Source organism: Anguilla rostrata, chromosome 10, assembly GCF_018555375.3.
Source record: "Anguilla rostrata isolate EN2019 chromosome 10, ASM1855537v3, whole genome shotgun sequence".
Lineage (NCBI taxonomy): Eukaryota > Metazoa > Chordata > Actinopteri > Anguilliformes > Anguillidae > Anguilla > Anguilla rostrata.
In genome coordinates, this window is record NC_057942.1 from 5,713,012 (window position 1) to 5,730,893 (window position 17,882).

General features: G+C 50.3%; 1 protein-coding gene across 8 annotated transcripts in view; it reads right to left on the bottom strand.

The window, feature by feature from the left end:
* Positions 1-344: 344 nt before the first annotated feature.
* taok3a (TAO kinase 3a) overlaps positions 345-17,882 on the bottom strand; it is a 51,038-nt gene continuing 33,500 nt past the window's right edge. For 7 of the 8 annotated variants that reach the window (XM_064353655.1, XM_064353660.1, XM_064353654.1 and 4 more), the window contains 9 exons: positions 16,569-16,760; positions 13,404-13,538; positions 9,347-9,583; positions 7,620-7,748; positions 5,721-5,924; positions 4,411-4,650; positions 3,276-3,488; positions 2,087-2,269; positions 345-1,517 (listed from right to left, as the gene is read on the bottom strand). In XM_064353655.1, the coding sequence (XP_064209725.1) occupies positions 1,356-1,517; positions 2,087-2,269; positions 3,276-3,488; positions 4,411-4,650; positions 5,721-5,924; positions 7,620-7,748; positions 9,347-9,583; positions 13,404-13,538; positions 16,569-16,760 (1,695 nt within the window). In that variant the 3' untranslated portion in view covers positions 345-1,355. Of the gene's footprint in view, positions 1,518-2,086; positions 2,270-3,275; positions 3,489-4,410; positions 4,651-5,720; positions 5,925-7,619; positions 7,749-9,346; positions 9,584-10,044; positions 10,714-13,403; positions 13,539-16,568; positions 16,761-17,882 lie in introns of those variants that run through there. The other variant, XM_064353661.1, reaches the window with a different exon arrangement.

Genomic DNA, 17,882 nt, shown 5'->3' on the forward strand with positions numbered 1-17,882 from the left:
CTGTTGGGCAAAACAAATATTCAACATCAAACACTACTACACTTGGGTAGCACAGCGCTAAAGAATGTATGCTTTGCTTTATTCACATAATTCCGTAGTTAAAGGTAAATTGAGATTTGGGGCTGGGATTCAGTCAACATAACCTTCATTTTGACTAGGAATAAATGCAGATGTTAGCTGCAGCACATGCAGCGACAACCAAAATTAACACGGCCAACTTATAAAAAAAACAGTTGCCTTTAATTTGAAGTGCGCTTTAAGGACCCATGTTGATTGGACCCAGGCCCTACTGTATCAAGGACGGTGGTGCAAATGTACAGCAACGCGTATTAAAACAAAAGATGTGTGATGAGCACTTTTATTTACAAATATAATTAAAAGCTCTGACAGATTCATGCTTCTCTTAACCTGAAAAATCTTTTAAAGTGCATGCAATAATAAAGCATTTTGACTGATTTTTGTTTTCCGATTTATCGTAAGAAAATACACAGCTTTAAAGTGTGGTTAAAGCAATAATAATGATCTAGATGGAAGTTCAAATCCCACTGACCAATTAAACTCCGAATACTGAACAAAGGGGAGGAGAAAAAAAAAATCATCATTTAAAAAATTGATTAGAGGACCAGTTAAAATACAATATGAAAATAAGTAAAAGCTCTCCATAAATCCTTCTATACACAAAATACATGACCGTCCCAAGCCCTGTGTGCTGCCTGGGTGTTGGGAATCACATGATAATTCACATTGTCTGCCAACGCAGAGAATGATTATGGTACAGTTAATGCCAAGGGCATAATCGCCCTCCGGCAGCAATCTATAATCACATTTTTCTCCAAAGTAACGTACACAACTACCAATATGTACATCGTATGAGTTCATATTTAAACGTATCAAATTGCTCAATCTTAATAAAATTTTCCTGATGAATAAATACCAAAAAGAGAAGCAGTGAATAATATAAGGCTGCAGGAGAGTGTCTTTTTAAAGTTTTCCTTTCTTCACAGCCTGACAAATCATCTCTAACGCATGGTCCTTATGCAACGTACATCCACTGGTTTGTGTAAATTTTTTTGTTTTTTTTTTTTTTTGTAATTTTTTTTGTTTGTTTTGTTTTCAGTTTTCACCAAAAAGTTATCATTGCACAAGAAAACATCAATACTGTGACATTTTGTTTTTTAAAAGACCAACCAAGAGAGTCATCCAGCATTTTATCTTGTAATGTGACGAGGGGACAAGAATTGCCCCAGACAGTCGAGGACAACACAGGCACTAGTCCAAAAAGTGACGTCAGTAGCAAAGGGCTCGTCTTTTAAGGAGAAGTGGACAAGGTGTTATGGCAAAAAAAAAATCTCGTTTCATCTATAGTCCTCCTTGGGGTAGTCTAAAGCACCCAGGTTTCCGAAACCCAGCCGGACGCTCTCCATGTCGAAAGTGTCGACCTCCCTCTCCTGCCGCTCCAGCAGATGCTTGATCCTCTCAGTGCGTTCCTTTTGAAGCGAAGCCAGCTCCTCTTCAATCTGCACGCACAAAATCACAAACATTATAAACGCTGCCGCACAAAAGTATTACACTGTACCAAAATGAGTCAAATCCAGATAATGACAAAGGAATACGTGAATTCACCAGTTCATTGCAGTTATAAATGAACACCTGCGTCTTTATCAAAGGATCAGGACAACTCAGCCAAGTATGAAACCATTTTGCCAGCATATCCTTTATAATAATTCGTAATGTCGCACTTGCTATTTGTGACATGGATCCTACAGAGTTAACTATGACATAATGTAGTTTTTTGAAGCCTGCTCGCGTGGGAAAGGCGTCAACACAACAGCAGAGGGCGCTACACATCTACGGCTGACTCGGCTGCCTTTGTGCAAGAAAATCCACACGGGCAGCATCAATAACCGACCTGGTCTGTTATCAGGGAACGGATTAAAAAAAAAATTATTTTCCATTTTCCCTCGACGCTGCGCACCGAAACGAGCGTCAAAACCGTCAGAGGGATTTTTTCCATCAGAAAGCCTCAGAAGGAAAGCGCATTACGTAAGGTCCTCCGCTATCCCAGAATCCCACGCGGGGGGCCTACCTTTTGTTCGAGATGGGCCCGGCGCAGGGACACCTTCTGCTCCAGCTTCTGCAGCTCGCGCTCGTGCTGGGCCTCCGTCTGCATCTTGATCTTGCTCTGGTAGGCGTTGAGCAGCTCCATCTCCTGTTGGAGCTGGTGCCTGAGCGCTTGGCACTCTGCTTCCTGAGCTTCGTCCAGCCTCAGCTGTGCGGGGGGGTTGGGGGAGGGGGGGGTGGTTAGAGAGAGAACACAGTCATCTTGGAGCCGGGGGCAACAGACGGCTCATCGCTCCCCACTGCGCCCCTGTGCCATGTCCAATATGGGGGGTGGGGCGGCTGTAGACCTGGGACCTCCCCATCCTGGATGGGCTGTGCCATTTTGTGGTTTCCCTTCAATCGGTAGCTAATTTAGGCCTCGGGAAGGGGTACGGACTCTTTAGCCAATCAATGATTTAAACTAAGCGCTTACAGTGCTGAAATATACTGAAAACCAGGAGAAGCTGTGGCCTTTCAGTGTAAGAAAGCATTTCAGTGTAAAACAAGGGTCTTAGTAGTATCAGTAGTATACACTCTTACCCTGAAAGGACTAGAGTGTCTGCTTTTTATTTTCACCCTAAAACCAGTAACCGACTGAAGTGAATTAACTGTGTAATCCGATGCTTCAATTGATCAATTATGTACCGAGTAAAAATGAAGACCAGCAAATGCCCCAGCTATCAGAAGCTGTACACCTTTAAACAGTCAACTATAAACAGAAGCTGTAATGGACAGAATGAAGCTGTGAAGGACAGGAGGAAGCTGAGAGGGACAGACAGAAGCTGTGAAGGACAGTTGGAAGCAGTGAAGGACAGACAGAAGCTGTGAGGGACGGGTGGAATCTGTGAGGGACAGACAGAAGCTGTGAAGGACAGGCGGAATCTGTGAGGGACAGACAGAAGCTGTGAAGGACAGGTGGAATCTGTGAGGGACAGACAGAAGCTGTGAAGGACAGACGGAATCTGTGAGGGACAGACAGAAGCTGTGAAGGACAGGCAGAGTCTATGAGGGATAGGCGGAAGCTGTGAAGGACAGGCAGAATCTGTGAGGGACAGGCAGAATCTGTGAGGGACAGGCAGAAGCTGTGAAGGACAGGCAGAATCTGTGAGGGACAGGCGGAAGTTGTGAGGAACAGGCGGAAGTTACGGGCGAAGTGGGCGGGCGCTCTCTCTCACCGCCTGCGAGGCCATCATCTCGTTGATGCTCTGCTCGTACTGCTCGGCCAGGATGGCCAGCTTGCGTGTCTGCTCCTCCTTCAGCGCCTTCAGGATGGCCTTGTGCTCGCTCTTGGGGGACACCTCCAGCTGGTGGTTCCTCAGCGCCTTGTACTGCTTGGTCTGCACCTTGCACGTGTCCTGGAACTGCTTCTTGATCTGCATCTCCATGGCCTGCTCATGCGTGGTGGTGGGACACAGGGAGCGTGAGTTTGATGACCACGGCAACCAACCTACTCTTATTTTCCCCTGAGATAATTTCTAATGCACCAAACCTGGCCTACAATGTAAAAACATCCAGCACAAACGTGTTAGCGGTGACAAGAAAAGGGCATTCCACTTATCAACACTCCTAATTTAGCCTTCTGTCCACAGTAGGGATCTCAAACTCAGTCCTGGAGGGCTGCGGTGTCTGCTAGTTCTCAGTGCATTTCAACAATTTGGTTCTTAATTAAAGGCTCCCCATGCCATGTTTCCCAGGGCCAAATCGTCTGATTTAAAGTAATCTGCAAAAGCCTGCAGACACTGTAGCTCTCCAGGGCTGGAGCTTGAGATCTCTGGTCTAGAGAGAGTCTAGCACAGTGCCAGAATTGCTCTTGAACTCCACAAGGGGTCCCTTTTTTCCCTTATATGGCTTGGTAAGCCATTAACTGAATTAACATGCAGGACACTTGCTGGCCCCTCAGAAACTCATTACCAGTGGGAAGAACTATGGAGGGAGGACATTTCAGGTCATACCAAGTGTTGTTGCATTAAATGGGGACAATGATTCAAGGCAGCAAGCTAGATAAGACTGACACATCCAGAAAATCCGAAACACTTTTGCAACTCAGTAAAACACATTTTGCGACTGCATCAGTGGCACGGTTAAACATGGGTCAGCCACCTCCTAGCATCTGGCTGGCTCCATATTAGATGAAAAAAATAAAGGATTTGTATTATACAAAGTGCTAATGTCTGAGATAGTTCTCCCGTAACATTAGGTGAATTAAGGAAAGTCATGGGGCTGTAACTCTGGGTCTGACACCGCACGAGTGGGTGCAGTGGTGCATGGCTGCAGGAAGGGGGGGTGGGGAGGAGGTGGGGGGGGGGGCACCTTGAGGTTCTTGGGCTGCTGCCGGAGCTCCATGACGTGCTTCCTGTGCAGCTCGCGCTCCCGCCGGTTGTTGTACTCGATCTGGTTCTCCAGCTCGGTCTGGTGCTGCAGCCGGATCAGGTCCATGCGCAGCTTCTGCAGCGTCTTCAGCTGCCGCTGCTCCAGCTCCTGGGTGGACTCGTCGTGACGGATCAGCATGGCGTGCTCCATCTCCTTCTGCGTCTTCTTCTTGTTCAGCTCCTGAAACGGGGGTGGGGGGGGGGGGGTGGGGTGACAATGTAACTGTTAATTTGCACTCGCCTTATTTGTAATAATTCATGCACACTTTGGTAGAAGTTCAACCGCGGCAGTGCAAGAAAACATTCCACACGAGAACATTGGAAAACAAAACAAGGCCTTGGAAAACACCAGAGAAGTTCTTTTGCACTGCTATGCTGGCTTTAGTGTCGCACAGTATGTATTTATGACAAATGTTGGCACACGGTTAGTGGGAACCATTGTGAGGTTTCAGACTTCTAACACCTCCAAAATCTTGTCCCTAAACCGACTCCAGCCCCTTCCAGATTTGAATATTACCGCATTTTTGCGTTGCTTATTTTCTAATCTGCTTTACAAAGACTGGCGACACCAGGAGAGGTCACCTTCCCTTGCACAACAATGTAAATGTTTCCCACCAAAGAATTCAGATTCTGCTCTAGGCAGTAACGGTTGGAATTTATGTTTCTCTCTTTTTGTCACCCAATTTGACGCAAGAGCATCCTGGGTAATACTTTTAAAAAAGAAATATATTTTCTGGGAAGGGGACGGGTGTTGTAAAACATGAATGTCAGGTCCGTCAACTGCTTGCGATTGGTACACCCAAACAGACACTTCTGCTGGGTTTAATTTTCAAATGCATACTAACTTTTTCCAGCAACCGTAAAATAATTATAGGCTGCAAATACGTACGTATATATAATGATTATTATGGTTAATTATGAATCGTGTTTAAAAAAAAAAAAAAAACAGCTTATAAGGATGCACTATAATGGCCAAAATGAATATTAACATAATTTGCTATAATACCTGTCAAATAAAACTCCAACCACACATAATTCATAGGACAATCAAAATAAAGTTTCTGAAAAATTTTACCCTTCAATTATTTTGTTTATAGAAGACATTTAATGTGATTTCCGTCGATTCAGTTCACTTGCATGAACTGAATCAATGGAGAGGGAGAGAGAGAGAGAGATGGAGAGGGGGAAGCCAGAGAGGAAGAGGGAGAGAGAGAGAGAGTTGAGGGGGAGAGAGAAAGGGAGCGAGCTTGCCTCTCGTATCTGCTCCTGCTCAAACTCGTGCCTCTTGACCATGATTTTGCGCTTGAAGGCGCGGCAGTTCCTGTCGTAGTACACCCTCTGCTGGCTGAGGAGCTGGGCCTCCTCCTCGGCCTGAGAGTGCTGCATGTTCTCCTTGTGTTTGGAGAGCCTCTCCTGCTTCTCTTTCTTGGGCGTGCTGGGGTCCTCGTTCATCTCCTGCGGTACAGGGGGGACAGAGGGTTAAAACCAGGCATGGGGGCCTCTGAGGGGACAGTGAGGTTCCATGAACACCAAAATGGCCGCAACAACAATGTGCTAACGAGTGACTCGCTGAGATTAACCAATCAAAGCACTGAATGCAAAGAATTAGCTGTTGAATGCCAATAATTGTGATTGGTTCGGATGGGTCTAGTGATTACCAGTCCATAGGAACACCACCCACTATGGGCTTCATGATGTTCATGTTGATTCCTAGTGCTTCTCAGCTGCTGAGACATCCAACATCCAACCAACAAACAAATCCCATACACCTAATCAATCAAACCGAGTGTTTGAGCATTGTTTCATAATCCTGGCATTGCTCTTTCAACCAGGGCTGCCAAATCCTAGTCTGCTGGCGGAACAGTTAAGCTCTTCTGCAATCTGCAATATTATCACAAATACTGCAGGACAAGCAGGGGTCACCTGAGGAATTAGCAATATGAAATCTTTCTGAAGGGGCCCCAAGCATGTTCGGCAACGTGCTACATGGATGAATATGGAACTAGGGGGAAGAGATGATTTAAATAAAATAACATTTTTAAAGCAGAAATTTTAGGCTGTGGAGATGATTTTTGTTTCGTTAACTTGTACGACACATCTGACTGAAACTTCTACACGAGGCTAAACAGACAGATAGAATTTCTCTTCAGTAACCCCCTTTGATGACGTTCAATTACAGTCCACCATCCAACGTGGCTAATTCACAGCGTGACCGCATAACGACCGACACAAAACCACACAAAGTCCCGTGAGGTCACGCCGTACCAGTCTCCACTGTTTACTGGATTGTGGGAAGTAAGCAGGTCAATCTCCCTCCCGTACAGATACTCAATACCGAGCGGCGTTTTAATTGACGATGGGCCACACTGTACACTGTCTCAATTGTTTCGTCTGTAGCTCAGAGGTTCACGTAAAGACCCAGTGTAAAACATTTCATGCTCACGGCAACCATTTACACCCTCTACACCCTCATACCTCTACACTCCTGCCCCGCCCAGAATTCCATCAAGCACCTTAGTCTTTCAAGAAAAAGGCTGAAAAGAATCCTTAAAAAAACAACGAGGTGCTTAATGCCCAATGAGATGGTTCAGCAATCAGGTCTTCAGAATTATCTCCCAGGCCAGCATTTAGACAACCTCAGTTTAAATACTCTCATGTACAAAGACCTGAATGACTCCAACAATGTTGATAACTGTTGGAGTGACCACCTATGAGAATGGATCTTCTCTAAATGCAGTCCAGCGATTGAGCATCATGCAAATTGTCTTGGCCACTATCTGTTGCTCCCATACCACAAAGAAGCTCAAATGTCACCCAGTTATCTGAGACATATCTTGGAGAAAGATGTCTTACTGTTTTTTTCAAAACTAATTTAAATAGCCAAAATGTATACCGTAATCGGTGCTGTGTGCTATTTAGTGAATTGATTTAGCTAATTCCTTCCAATGTTTATTTAAATGTGCTGCAATCTTGGTCCAGAAAAGAACTGGGCAACCAATTGGGAGTCAATAACTACCCTGTGCTCCCGCCCACTTTCTGCTACTGTACGTTTGTGACTGTAAGCCACAGTGCTCTTAAAGGGCGCTTTGGAAACAGCTTGCTATCGGTACGAGCCAATCAGCTCTCGGGAAGGACAGAAAGAGCACGAGCCTCTTTTATCTTCTCCTTGCAGAGCTTGTACTGTTTCTTCTGGGTATCCAAGAAGGTGGTCAGTTCCTTCTTCTGCTGGGTCGTGATCTGCTGCTGGAACTTCTTCTCATCTGCCGACGTGGTCTTCATCTGAGGAAGACGGGCAGGAGAAAAGAACGAGAGTCAACCACTGAGAGAAGAGGGGAAGGCGGGTAAAAAAGGAGCACTGGTTGCTCGGTAATTTTTGAAAACGGTGCTGTGAACACCAGCAAGAGAGACACGGAAAAAAAAAACAGCTTCAGAAGCTAGTTGTGCAATAGTCAGGTGAGCTACGGCTATACTTTTCGTTTCCCTGTTAAACGCAGTCCAGTTTGTGTCACTACGTTGCTTTGGATAAGAGTGCCAAGTGGTTGTAATGTAATGTAAATTATGATATTATTGTCTCGGCAACACCCCCCCCCCCCCCAGGTTTTGGTGGGGGCCATTTTCGAACACTGACTTGGAACATGGAAATCATCTGCAGGTAAATCAGCAATGATAATTCAGAACGCACGCAATGCTACTGCTAGGTGATAATATAAGCACTGCATTTGGTGTCACGTCTTAATGAACCCAAAGTTATGATGCCATCTCATTTTATGACACTCTGGTGTCACTATACTAGAGGCATTATTAAGATGTTGCTCAGTCGTGAGACACCCATGGGTGTTGTAGTTCTCACCCTAAACTTAAATTAACATCTCTTTACACCAAATAGGAGGTGAATGTGTCTATATTCAAGTAACTTAACTTCTCTTGGTCTCCCTTCAGGTATAACTACAGATATAAGATTAAGAATTGAACATATGCAATGATACTGACAACATAAATCTCTAGTAATGCTAAAGAATTGTGAATTCTGATAACAATGCTTTGTTAAGTGATTTGAAATAAACAATGTTCTTCTCATGTTAAAATGAAAACATGCCACAGGATCTGTGGGGTAGTAAGATTTCACAGGATCAATAAGAATGCATCAACCAGTGGAAAATGTACAGCCTGTTCTATTCATTTTGTTTCCCCAGGAATAGTTTTTTTTAAACATTAGGGGCACCATTAGATCAGCTAGCCAACATGGACTGTGTAAGGTTTTCCTTATCCTGCATGAAAGATCATTAGACTCATATTTCCTAGATGAAAACTAGCTCCCCTTGATCAGCTATAGCTTCCCACCTCTCCCCATCTGTCTGCTGATATCAGGCTGGCATTACTGACCACCGTCCAACGAGCAGGTTAGAGACCTGCTCTACATGCATGTCACAAACCCAATCATGCTTAGAGCTGCCATACCTATGTCTTTACACAACTGGTAATATTCTATGATCGTCACAGTTGTCATGGTCTTTATTAGAATTAGTACAGTATTACTGATTCATAGCTAATCCAAAAGCAGTTTGGACTAGTGTCCATTTAGACTGCAAGGTTTATAGGAATAATCATGGCGGAACATCTTGCTGGAAGTTTCTACAAGAGTGTTCCGACCTGCGTACAGGGGTGCCACCAGGGGCCCTCGAAATATTTTTTGAGGGCCCCTGTCAGTCAAGGGCCCCTGGAACAATCCTAACTCCCCACCCTTCCCCTCACGACACTCCTGCTTGGGTAGGTCACATGACACGAGGGCAGGAAGTCCAAAACAACAGATATCAGCACCTTGGACTCCACCCCACCCCACCCCCCCCCCCCCCCCCAAGCCCCAGCGGAGCCCCCACCTCCTTCTCGGTGTAGATGGCGTGCCTCTTGGCGAGCTTCTCCAGCTCGATGTAGGCGTTGTTGGCCTGCGTCTCCACCTCCTTCTGCAGCCGCAGCCGGTGCTCATCCATCTCGGCCTTCAGCTTGTTCTCCAGCGCGATCAGCTGCTTCTGGTGCTGCCGCCGCATGCGCTTGTAGCCCGACATCTGCTCCCGCAGCTCGTTCTCCTGCTCATGCTCGTGGATCTGCCTCGTAACCTGGGGAACGCAGGGGCGGGGGGGGGGGGGGGGGGGGGGGCATTAGCGGCGAGTAAAGCCAGGGCCTCCTGGAGGGAGGGGGGGAGGTCCCAAAAGTGACAGAGCACTTCCCACAGGCTGAGGTAGGGGGTGCTCTGCGCTTGATCACCAGTAAGATGGCTTTTAAAACTTGGTATAAACGGAAACACACACACACACACACACGTGCACACACATGCATACACACTCACACACACACACACACACCATTCACCCCTCCCAACCATAGTTACCGGCCCAAAGAAAAAAAAAAAAGTTAAAAAAATTATAATTTAAAAAGTAAAACGCTCTTTAACACTACTTCCACCAACCAGGCAGTGCCTGTTGCCGCTCCATTCTCAACCTGTACAGGAAGACACAGAACGCAGAGACGCAAAACACGCGCGGCGCGCGGCGAGGCGGCCGACCCCGACGCCACCAACCTGCAGGAAGGGATTTTCCGGGTCGCCGCAGTCGTTGAGCTTTTCGTAACTCCCTCCGGAGGCTCGGCCGAGCATGATGGCAACGTTAAACAGGCGAGCGAGCATCCAGGCGTCGTGCTCTACACGCCACGCAGGGGAAGAAGCCGACTCAGAGCGCCGCCGCTAGCGCCACCGCCGCCGGTACCACAGCCGCCGCCGCGGCGCGGAGAGCCCGTCCGAATGAGACCCAGCGGCCATGGAGAAACGCTAAACTTCTTTTGGGCTAAGCGCCGTCAGCGGGGCGGGTCACACGGGCACGCTCTCATTGAGAAAGCAGGTTTCCTAAGCCCCCCCGAATCAATGCGGCTACTGTAAGTCTGCGCCAAAATCCCCCGGCCACGTGCTTTGGGGCCCCTGGAACGGCTTCAGGGGCCTAAATCACGTCACGCGGCTTCAACTGGAAAATATGGAACGGGAGTAACCGTGGGAACAAAGCGGAAGAAAGTGCTTCCTGGTCAAAGGTGATCCTCTTGAAAGCGGCGATGACGACGGTAAGCAGCCCCAGGAAGGAGACGAGAGGAGAGGAACGAGGAGGTCGGCACGGAGTGCTGTGGCCTGTTCGTGTTCATTCTCGGAGCACGAGTTCCACTGGATCCCGTCACAGAACGTTCCAAGTCCCGGAACAAGAACAAAAAAAAAAAAAGAAAACAGCACCCTGAATTTTCAACCAATCAGTTAACCCCACACTTAATGGGCGGGCTCTGACGCTAGCGCTAATGATACACTCCGGTCATCTTCAGAACCTACTGCGGTCACCTATAATTAAGTATCGCGGAACGAGCAGCGGGTTCGGAGTCTTAAAAGCCGCGGAGAACGACGCCATGATTGTTCGTGAGGCCTTCACGTCAGGCGAGAGGAACGAGAGCCTACCCCTCCGCGGTTTCGACGGAAATTTAGGGCCGGATAGACGTGGCTTCGGCCCTGCCCACTGAGAAGGGCCAGGGGGCGGAGCCGGGAGGGCCAGCGGCGGGAATCTAGGTCCCGCCCGAGCCCGGATGCCCCCGCCGTCAAAGAAAGAGGGTGTGGGCGAGGCAGCGCCCCCCCATGGCCGGACACGGGGTCATTAATCTCTCCCTGGAGTCTCTCGGGGGCAAAATCTAGTCGTCAGAAACCCCTTCAGGGGTATAAAGGCCTTCGCTGGGTAATCCTCGAAACCGTAGCCCCGCCCAGCCAGACCCCCTGGACCGTACCCGTCTGCCGTGGGAGGGTGGCGGAAGCTCCGCCCACTGGCATGGGAGGGCCCCGCCCCGCCCTGCCCGGTCCTCAGGCTCCGCCCCCCCTCCCCTCGCCCAACCCGACACGGGGAGGTGGCTAAGCCTGCGTTGCCGGGGGCGACGGTCCCCCCTGGTGAGCTGTCACGGAGGAGGGCCCTCTCGAGCTGGGGAGCCCCGGTTTGAACGCGCGCACACTGGGCCGGGGGCCAAAGCTGGCCGACAGTCCAGCGGCCAGCAACCTGTCCCGTCTCCTTCTCCCGCGGCCTAATTCTGGCCCCCCCCTCCTCCTCCTCGACGCGTTGCGTCACGTCACGTCCTCCCCTCGGCAGGAAGTAACGTATGGTCCGCCCCACCCCCCCACCCCCCACCACCTCACACGCACACGCACGGACGACAGCCGCTTCCTCCCCCCTCTCTGAAACCCCCTCCTTTCTCTATGATGTAATATCAGAGAGCGTCAGAGCTTCCTCGGGCCCAGCAGTACGGCGTCGCCACGGCGCACAGCTCACACGACACAGGAGACGAGAGCCGGAGTACGTACCGCGCAAGTCCTACCCCTGCCATGGCTGTGCCCGACCAGGCTAAGCACAATAAGGCCAGAGAGAGAGAGAGAGAGGAAAAAAAGAGAGAGAAAAATCAAAAAAACGAAATCCCCCCCCTTGCTTATCTAATGAAAAGGCTATTCTGTGGCTGTCATGGTTGCCCTGTCCTCTTTTTATCAGATGCCAGCCCTGGCGTGAACTGCAATGCCCATGCCCCTCTGCAAGCGTGGCACTTCCTGACGAGAGAACCAGAGCGGTCGAGCAAGGCCCCCTCTCTCCCCCCGGCTCCTCGCGCCTAGCGCCTCATCCACGGCAACCAGATCGAGCACATCTCTCTCCCTCTCTCGCTCTCTCGCTCCCTCTCTCTCTCCCCCTCTCTCCTGCTCGCGCTCTCGCTCGCTTGCTCTCTCCTTTCCTCCCTCTCACTCTTCCTCCCGCTGCTGCTGCTCCCCCCCTCCTCCTCCTCCTCCTCCCCCCGCCGCCGCCCCCCTCCCTCTCGCGCTCTCCGTGCTCAAATCCGGCCCACAGAGAAAGGGTCCGCGCGGAATCATTAGCATTCCGCTCCGAGAGGTGACATCACCGCCGACTCCGCGCTCGCCGCACGACGGAAAAGAAAAAAAAAAGGAAAAAAAAAACGCGCCGCGCCGCGCCGCCCAGCTCTCTCTCTCTCTCTCTCTCCCGAGCGCCCGCGACGGATCTTCCTCCGACCGCGGACGTTCCGTAGCAGCGCGGGAGCGATTCCGAGCCGCCGCTTGCCGGATCTGCGCCGTAGAGCCGTACGCTCTCCGACGGCCAGGCAGCGAGGCAGCGGAGCGGCGGCGGAGACATGGGCGGGTTCGAGCGGGCCGGCGGCGACACAGTTAACCACCCCGGCGCGCGGCGTATAAATTAGCATACGGTACGAGTGGGCCGAGCTCCGGAGCCGCCGTCGAACGTTCCCCCGAACAAAACCGGATTCCACCCCCACCCCCACACCACCACACCACCACCTACACCTCTCGCAACACACCCCACACAAACACACCTCACACAGATCCAAATCACAACCAGTGAAAAACAAGGGGGGGTGGGGGGGGGGGTTTGTGAGTTAAGCAGCCGTGCAGGATGCACAGCGTATCTAGACAGTGCACTGCAGGAAACGCAGGGGAAAAAATGCACAGCCTACAAATAAACAGGGCAATTATGCTGCAGAAGCCCTTAGATAAGAGCCATTTACAGCAACCAGCAGCGATGGCGGAGCGAGGGGTAGGGGGGGAGAAAGAACCAGCTGCTTTTTAACGGGATGTGGTCACTATGACAACAGACAGAGAGGGAGAGGGAGAGGGAGGGGAGGGGGAGGGGGAGGGGGGGAGAAAGCTAGCCCCACAGCTTCTTCTGCGAAAGGAGGGCTCGGAAAGGGAGGGAGGGAGGGAGAGAGGGAGGGAGGGGAGGAGAGAATAAAGGGAGAGGAAGAAGGCAAAGGAAGGGAGGAGATGAGAGCGGAGGGAAGGAGAAAGAAAGAAGAGAAGAGAAATGAAAAGGAGTACGAGGAGAGGAGAGGAGGAGGAGGAGGAGGAGGGCTCACCAAAGACGCTGATTTGATGGTGGCGAATCGCTCTCGGTTCTTGTAGTTGTGCGCCTGGCTCTTGTCGGAGGGGGGAGGCCTCGGCTCGGGCCTGGGGTCCAGGTGAGCCGCCTCATCCCTTATGAAGGCATGATCCTGGGGGAGGAGGAGGAGGAGAGAGGGTCCGGGTGAGCTGGAGCCGCTAACGCTGCTGACGCTGCTAGCGGCGCTGGCGCCGCCGCCGCGGCCGCCACCGCCGCGCTCAGCCTCCCGCTCCGGCGCTGGCGCACGCGCATCCTCTCTCCGGGCCGCTGTACCCCGCCGCGCCCCGCCGGAAGCCAACGGGGCGAGCGAGCGAGCGAGCGGGCGAACGGGCGGGCGAGCGAGCGGGCGAGGGAGAGAGCGAGAGCGACGGCAGTCAGCTGATCCGCGGGCGGACGCCGCCGGAGTCTACGGCCGATTCCCCTTCACGCGGAGCGAGGACCGCGGATGGAAGTGTGTGCGCGCGCGTGTGTGTGTGTGTGTGTGTGTGTGTGCGCGTGTGTGTGTCTGTGAGACTCCGTGTGCTTACAAATGTCTGTGTGTGTGTGTGAGTGAGAGTGTGTGTGTGTGTGTGTGTGTACGTGTTTGCATATATGTGTGTGTGTGTTTGCATATATGTGCGTGTTTGCATATGTATGTGCGAGTGTGTGTGTTTGCATGTGTGTGCGTGTTTGCAAGCGTGTGTGTGTGTTCGCATGTGTATTTGCATAAGTGTGTGCGTGCGTGCATATGTGTGTGAGTTAGCTTATACGTGTGTGTGTATATATATATATATTTACATGCGCTGTGCATGTGAGTGTGTGTGTGTGTAGTGTGAAAGGGAGGGGGTTATGTAACACTGTAGAAATTATCAGGAAAAAGAAAACCGGGGAGGTGGGTGTATCATCAATGCCCCCCCCCCCCCCCCACCGGCTCACTATGGAAACAGACGGGGACAAAGGCAGCCCCCCCACCTCCCCCGCCCCCCCCCTTCTCTCCCGCTCCAGCTGAGGGTGGCATTGTCTGTTAAAATTTTTTTTATTTAAACGTGGGACCCCTCCCCGTTCTGTGACCACAGCACAGAAATAATGAGATCATTCCTTTAAATCTCCGTAATGATCCATCCATCACACGGGGACCGTGTGTTCGGCTCGCGAAGGCTTAGTTTCCAGCACTTTCTGTTCCTGCCCCCTCTCGTTCGCTCACTCCCCTTTCCTTTAAAGACACAGTTCCCAGTAAAATGTGACCTTCTTTCCCACTGATATATACGGTATATACGGGAACGCACGCTGGACCACAAACACACTTCACGTAAAAGTGGGCATTCGGTTAGCAGCTGGGAGAGGGCTTACTCGAACAGTTCATATTTATTATTATTATTTGAAAGGACAATTTGACCTTCTTTCCTTTGCATACTGACCTTATTCTCCACAGACATTGTAACTAAAACCCATTACACAATTCAGGATGTTTTAACTGCGCTGGAAAACTAATACATTTACCCCACGCTAAGTTTACTGCGAAACCTCTCGGCTTTTAACGGTTTTCAGATCCCCCTACAAACAATTAATCTGAGGAATAACGTTTAGAGATTTGAGAATACATATATATGCACTTCAAAATAAATCTTATTTTTCCCATTTTTAGAATCCCGTTTTCTTGACACCTCAAACTCATCCTGCCACTACGCATGTCGGACGGATGCTGCTCCTTGTTCAGCTGGTGGAATTATACACATGATATTTTAAGATATTGCAATAAATGATAAAATACTGTTGACAATAAAAGAGGGAAAACTGCAGAGCTGCTTCCGGGAATTAAATATTTGGAATCGCTCCTCTCTGCACTTCATTACTATCTGCAGAAAATTACAATTCAGCTTTCGCATCTGTTCTCATAGGCAAGGATATTTCACCACCTCACTTCTATTTGTTATTTTACTGTTTTTTTTTTCTGAAAGGGAAATTTTCTTGACACTACTGATACATCTCTCAACGCAATTAACCTGGCAAGAAGTTATTGAACATGCGACTGAGGTGGAGATTATTAAATGAAAAATAAAAAAAATACAAATTGAAATTATTAAATCAAAACAGCGTTCAGCAGCTCATAGTAAGTAAGTAATGGGATTTCATTTGAGAAGAAACAGCCTCATATTCCTTGTGATCAGTCCACCCTGCAGGAATATCCATGCCTCAAGTTTGCAAACCACAGAATTACGACTTCAGAAAGCTCTAGAACTCTGGGGGAAAAAAAACCTCAAACACGTGACTTCACGCCGCTACAGCTACAGCTACTCTGCACTTCCTACTGAGGCCTCTGCTGGCCCACGGTTACAAGACATGTCTGCACAGAGGAGAAATCTGAAGAATTTGTCAGCGCGAACCGACAGCTGTGATACGTGTCACTTCCTGTGTGACAGCCCACACATGTCACGTGACGTTACCCTCCAGTGCGTCACCAACGGCTAACACGCCGAGGGCCAACGGCCGCCATCTCCTGAGGCGCTGAACTAGACGCCGTCGTCGCACAAAAGAAACACAAAAGTGGATCATTTGAGGCGTAATTGTTGAGAACGTGGACTTGATCTTCCTATGGCTTCCCGACGAACAAAAAAAGACATCATTGTTTCCACACGTTCTGTGATGTCTCTCTCATCTCCCTCAAATCCAACGCTCTGGGTTTCCCTGGCAGACGAACGTTCCTCGACAAGACGCTCACGGAGGTTTGGTTCACGGCTGTTCGCAGAGCCGTGTAACAGCGCTCGCACACAGACACAAGCCTTTCTGCTGTGACACAATGAAGCCCACAGAAAGCATTTAGCTGGATATAAGAAATACGTACACAACCTCCTTTGATGCATCTCTACACAGCCAACTAAACACCACACCAAGGATCCATTTTAAAACGCCTTGTGCCCTTTCCCGAACAACATACCATCACCTTTAAGCTCCACTCTTCTAATTATAATTACAGAAACAAACGACTACTACTGTGGACCAAGTATTTGAGTAGCCCAGTCGGCTTCATAGAGACTGCTGCTCTCTTTGACCCAGGTGTGAACTTTTGACCGGTGTGAGTTTCTGTAAACATAAAACAGAGCCCTGTGAAGGGAAAAGGCTTTCCGGGGGCCTCTTGGTGAGGGGGGGGGTCTGGGGGGGGCACCTTTTTGGGCACGGCGGAGGACTCCAGGGTGCTGTCGTAGTCGTGCATCATGGTCATGTCGCAGCTGCTCTCGTCCAGCACCTCCTGCATGCTGTTCACGCTGCTGCTCTGGCTGCCCGTGCTGATCGACGTGCTGGGGATGGAGTGGTTACTGCCCAGGCTGTTCATCTTACAGCTGGTGTGCTCGCTGTCCTGGAGGGGGGAGAGAGAGAGGACAGCGCTGTAAAACCAGTGTATGGGCTGTGCTCGCTGTCCTGGAGGGGGGAGAGAGAGAGAGCACAGTGTTGCTATAATACCAGGGTACAGCCTGTGCTTGCTGTCCTGGAGGGGGGAGAGAGAGAGCACAGTGCTGTTAATACCAGCGTACAGCCTGTGCTTGCTGTCCTGGAGGGGAGAGAGAGAGAGGACAGCGCTGTAAAACCAGTGTATGGGCTGTGCTCGCTGTCCTGGAGGGGGGAGAGAGAGAGAGGACAGCGCTGTAAAACCAGTGTATGGGCTGTGCTCGCTGTCCTGGAGGGGGGAGAGAGAGAGAGGACAGCGCTGTAAAACCAGTGTATGGGCTGTGCTCGCTGTCCTGGAGGGGGGAGAGAGAGAGAGGACAGCGCTGTAAAACCAGTGTATAGGCTGTGCTCGCTGTCCTGGAGGGGGGAGAGAGAGAGAGCACAGTGCTGTTAATACCAGGGTACAGCCTGTGCTTGCTGTCCTGGAGGGGGGAGAGAGAGAGAGCACAGTGCTGTTAATACCAGCGTACAGCCTGTGCTTGCTGTCCTGGAGGGGGGAGAGAGAGAGAGCACAGTGCTGTTAATACCAGCGTACAGCCTGTGCTTGCTGTGCTGTAGAAAGAGCACAGCACTGCTAAAATATCAAAGATGAATAACGTGGCCTAAAAAGAAAAAGTAACAGCATTTATGTGCCCTGGGACTTTTTTGTAAGTCAGTTGCTGAGCGTACTGATAGAAGTGAATGGACCATTCTGTACGCGTCTCGAATGTGTAACCAAAAACAAGCTAAATGCGCCAGTCCAGGCGGTGGCCTGTTTCCACATCGGCGTGTGAAGCACATGGCAAGAAGGACTACCCGTGCGAAGCACGCCCCGCACCAGAGCCGCTTCTGTTCCCCGAGCGATGCGCGAGGCTGACTCACCTGAGCGCTTCGCTCAGCCCGACGGGCGCTCCGCGCGGCGTTCACACACACATGTGCTGCGCCAGGGGGCCGTCACGACCGCCGCGCGTCAGCGTGTCACGGAAACGGAGTCTGCACACACAAACGCGCGCGACGCCAAAGGAGGACGCCCAAGGCTCGGAGTGTTTTTTTT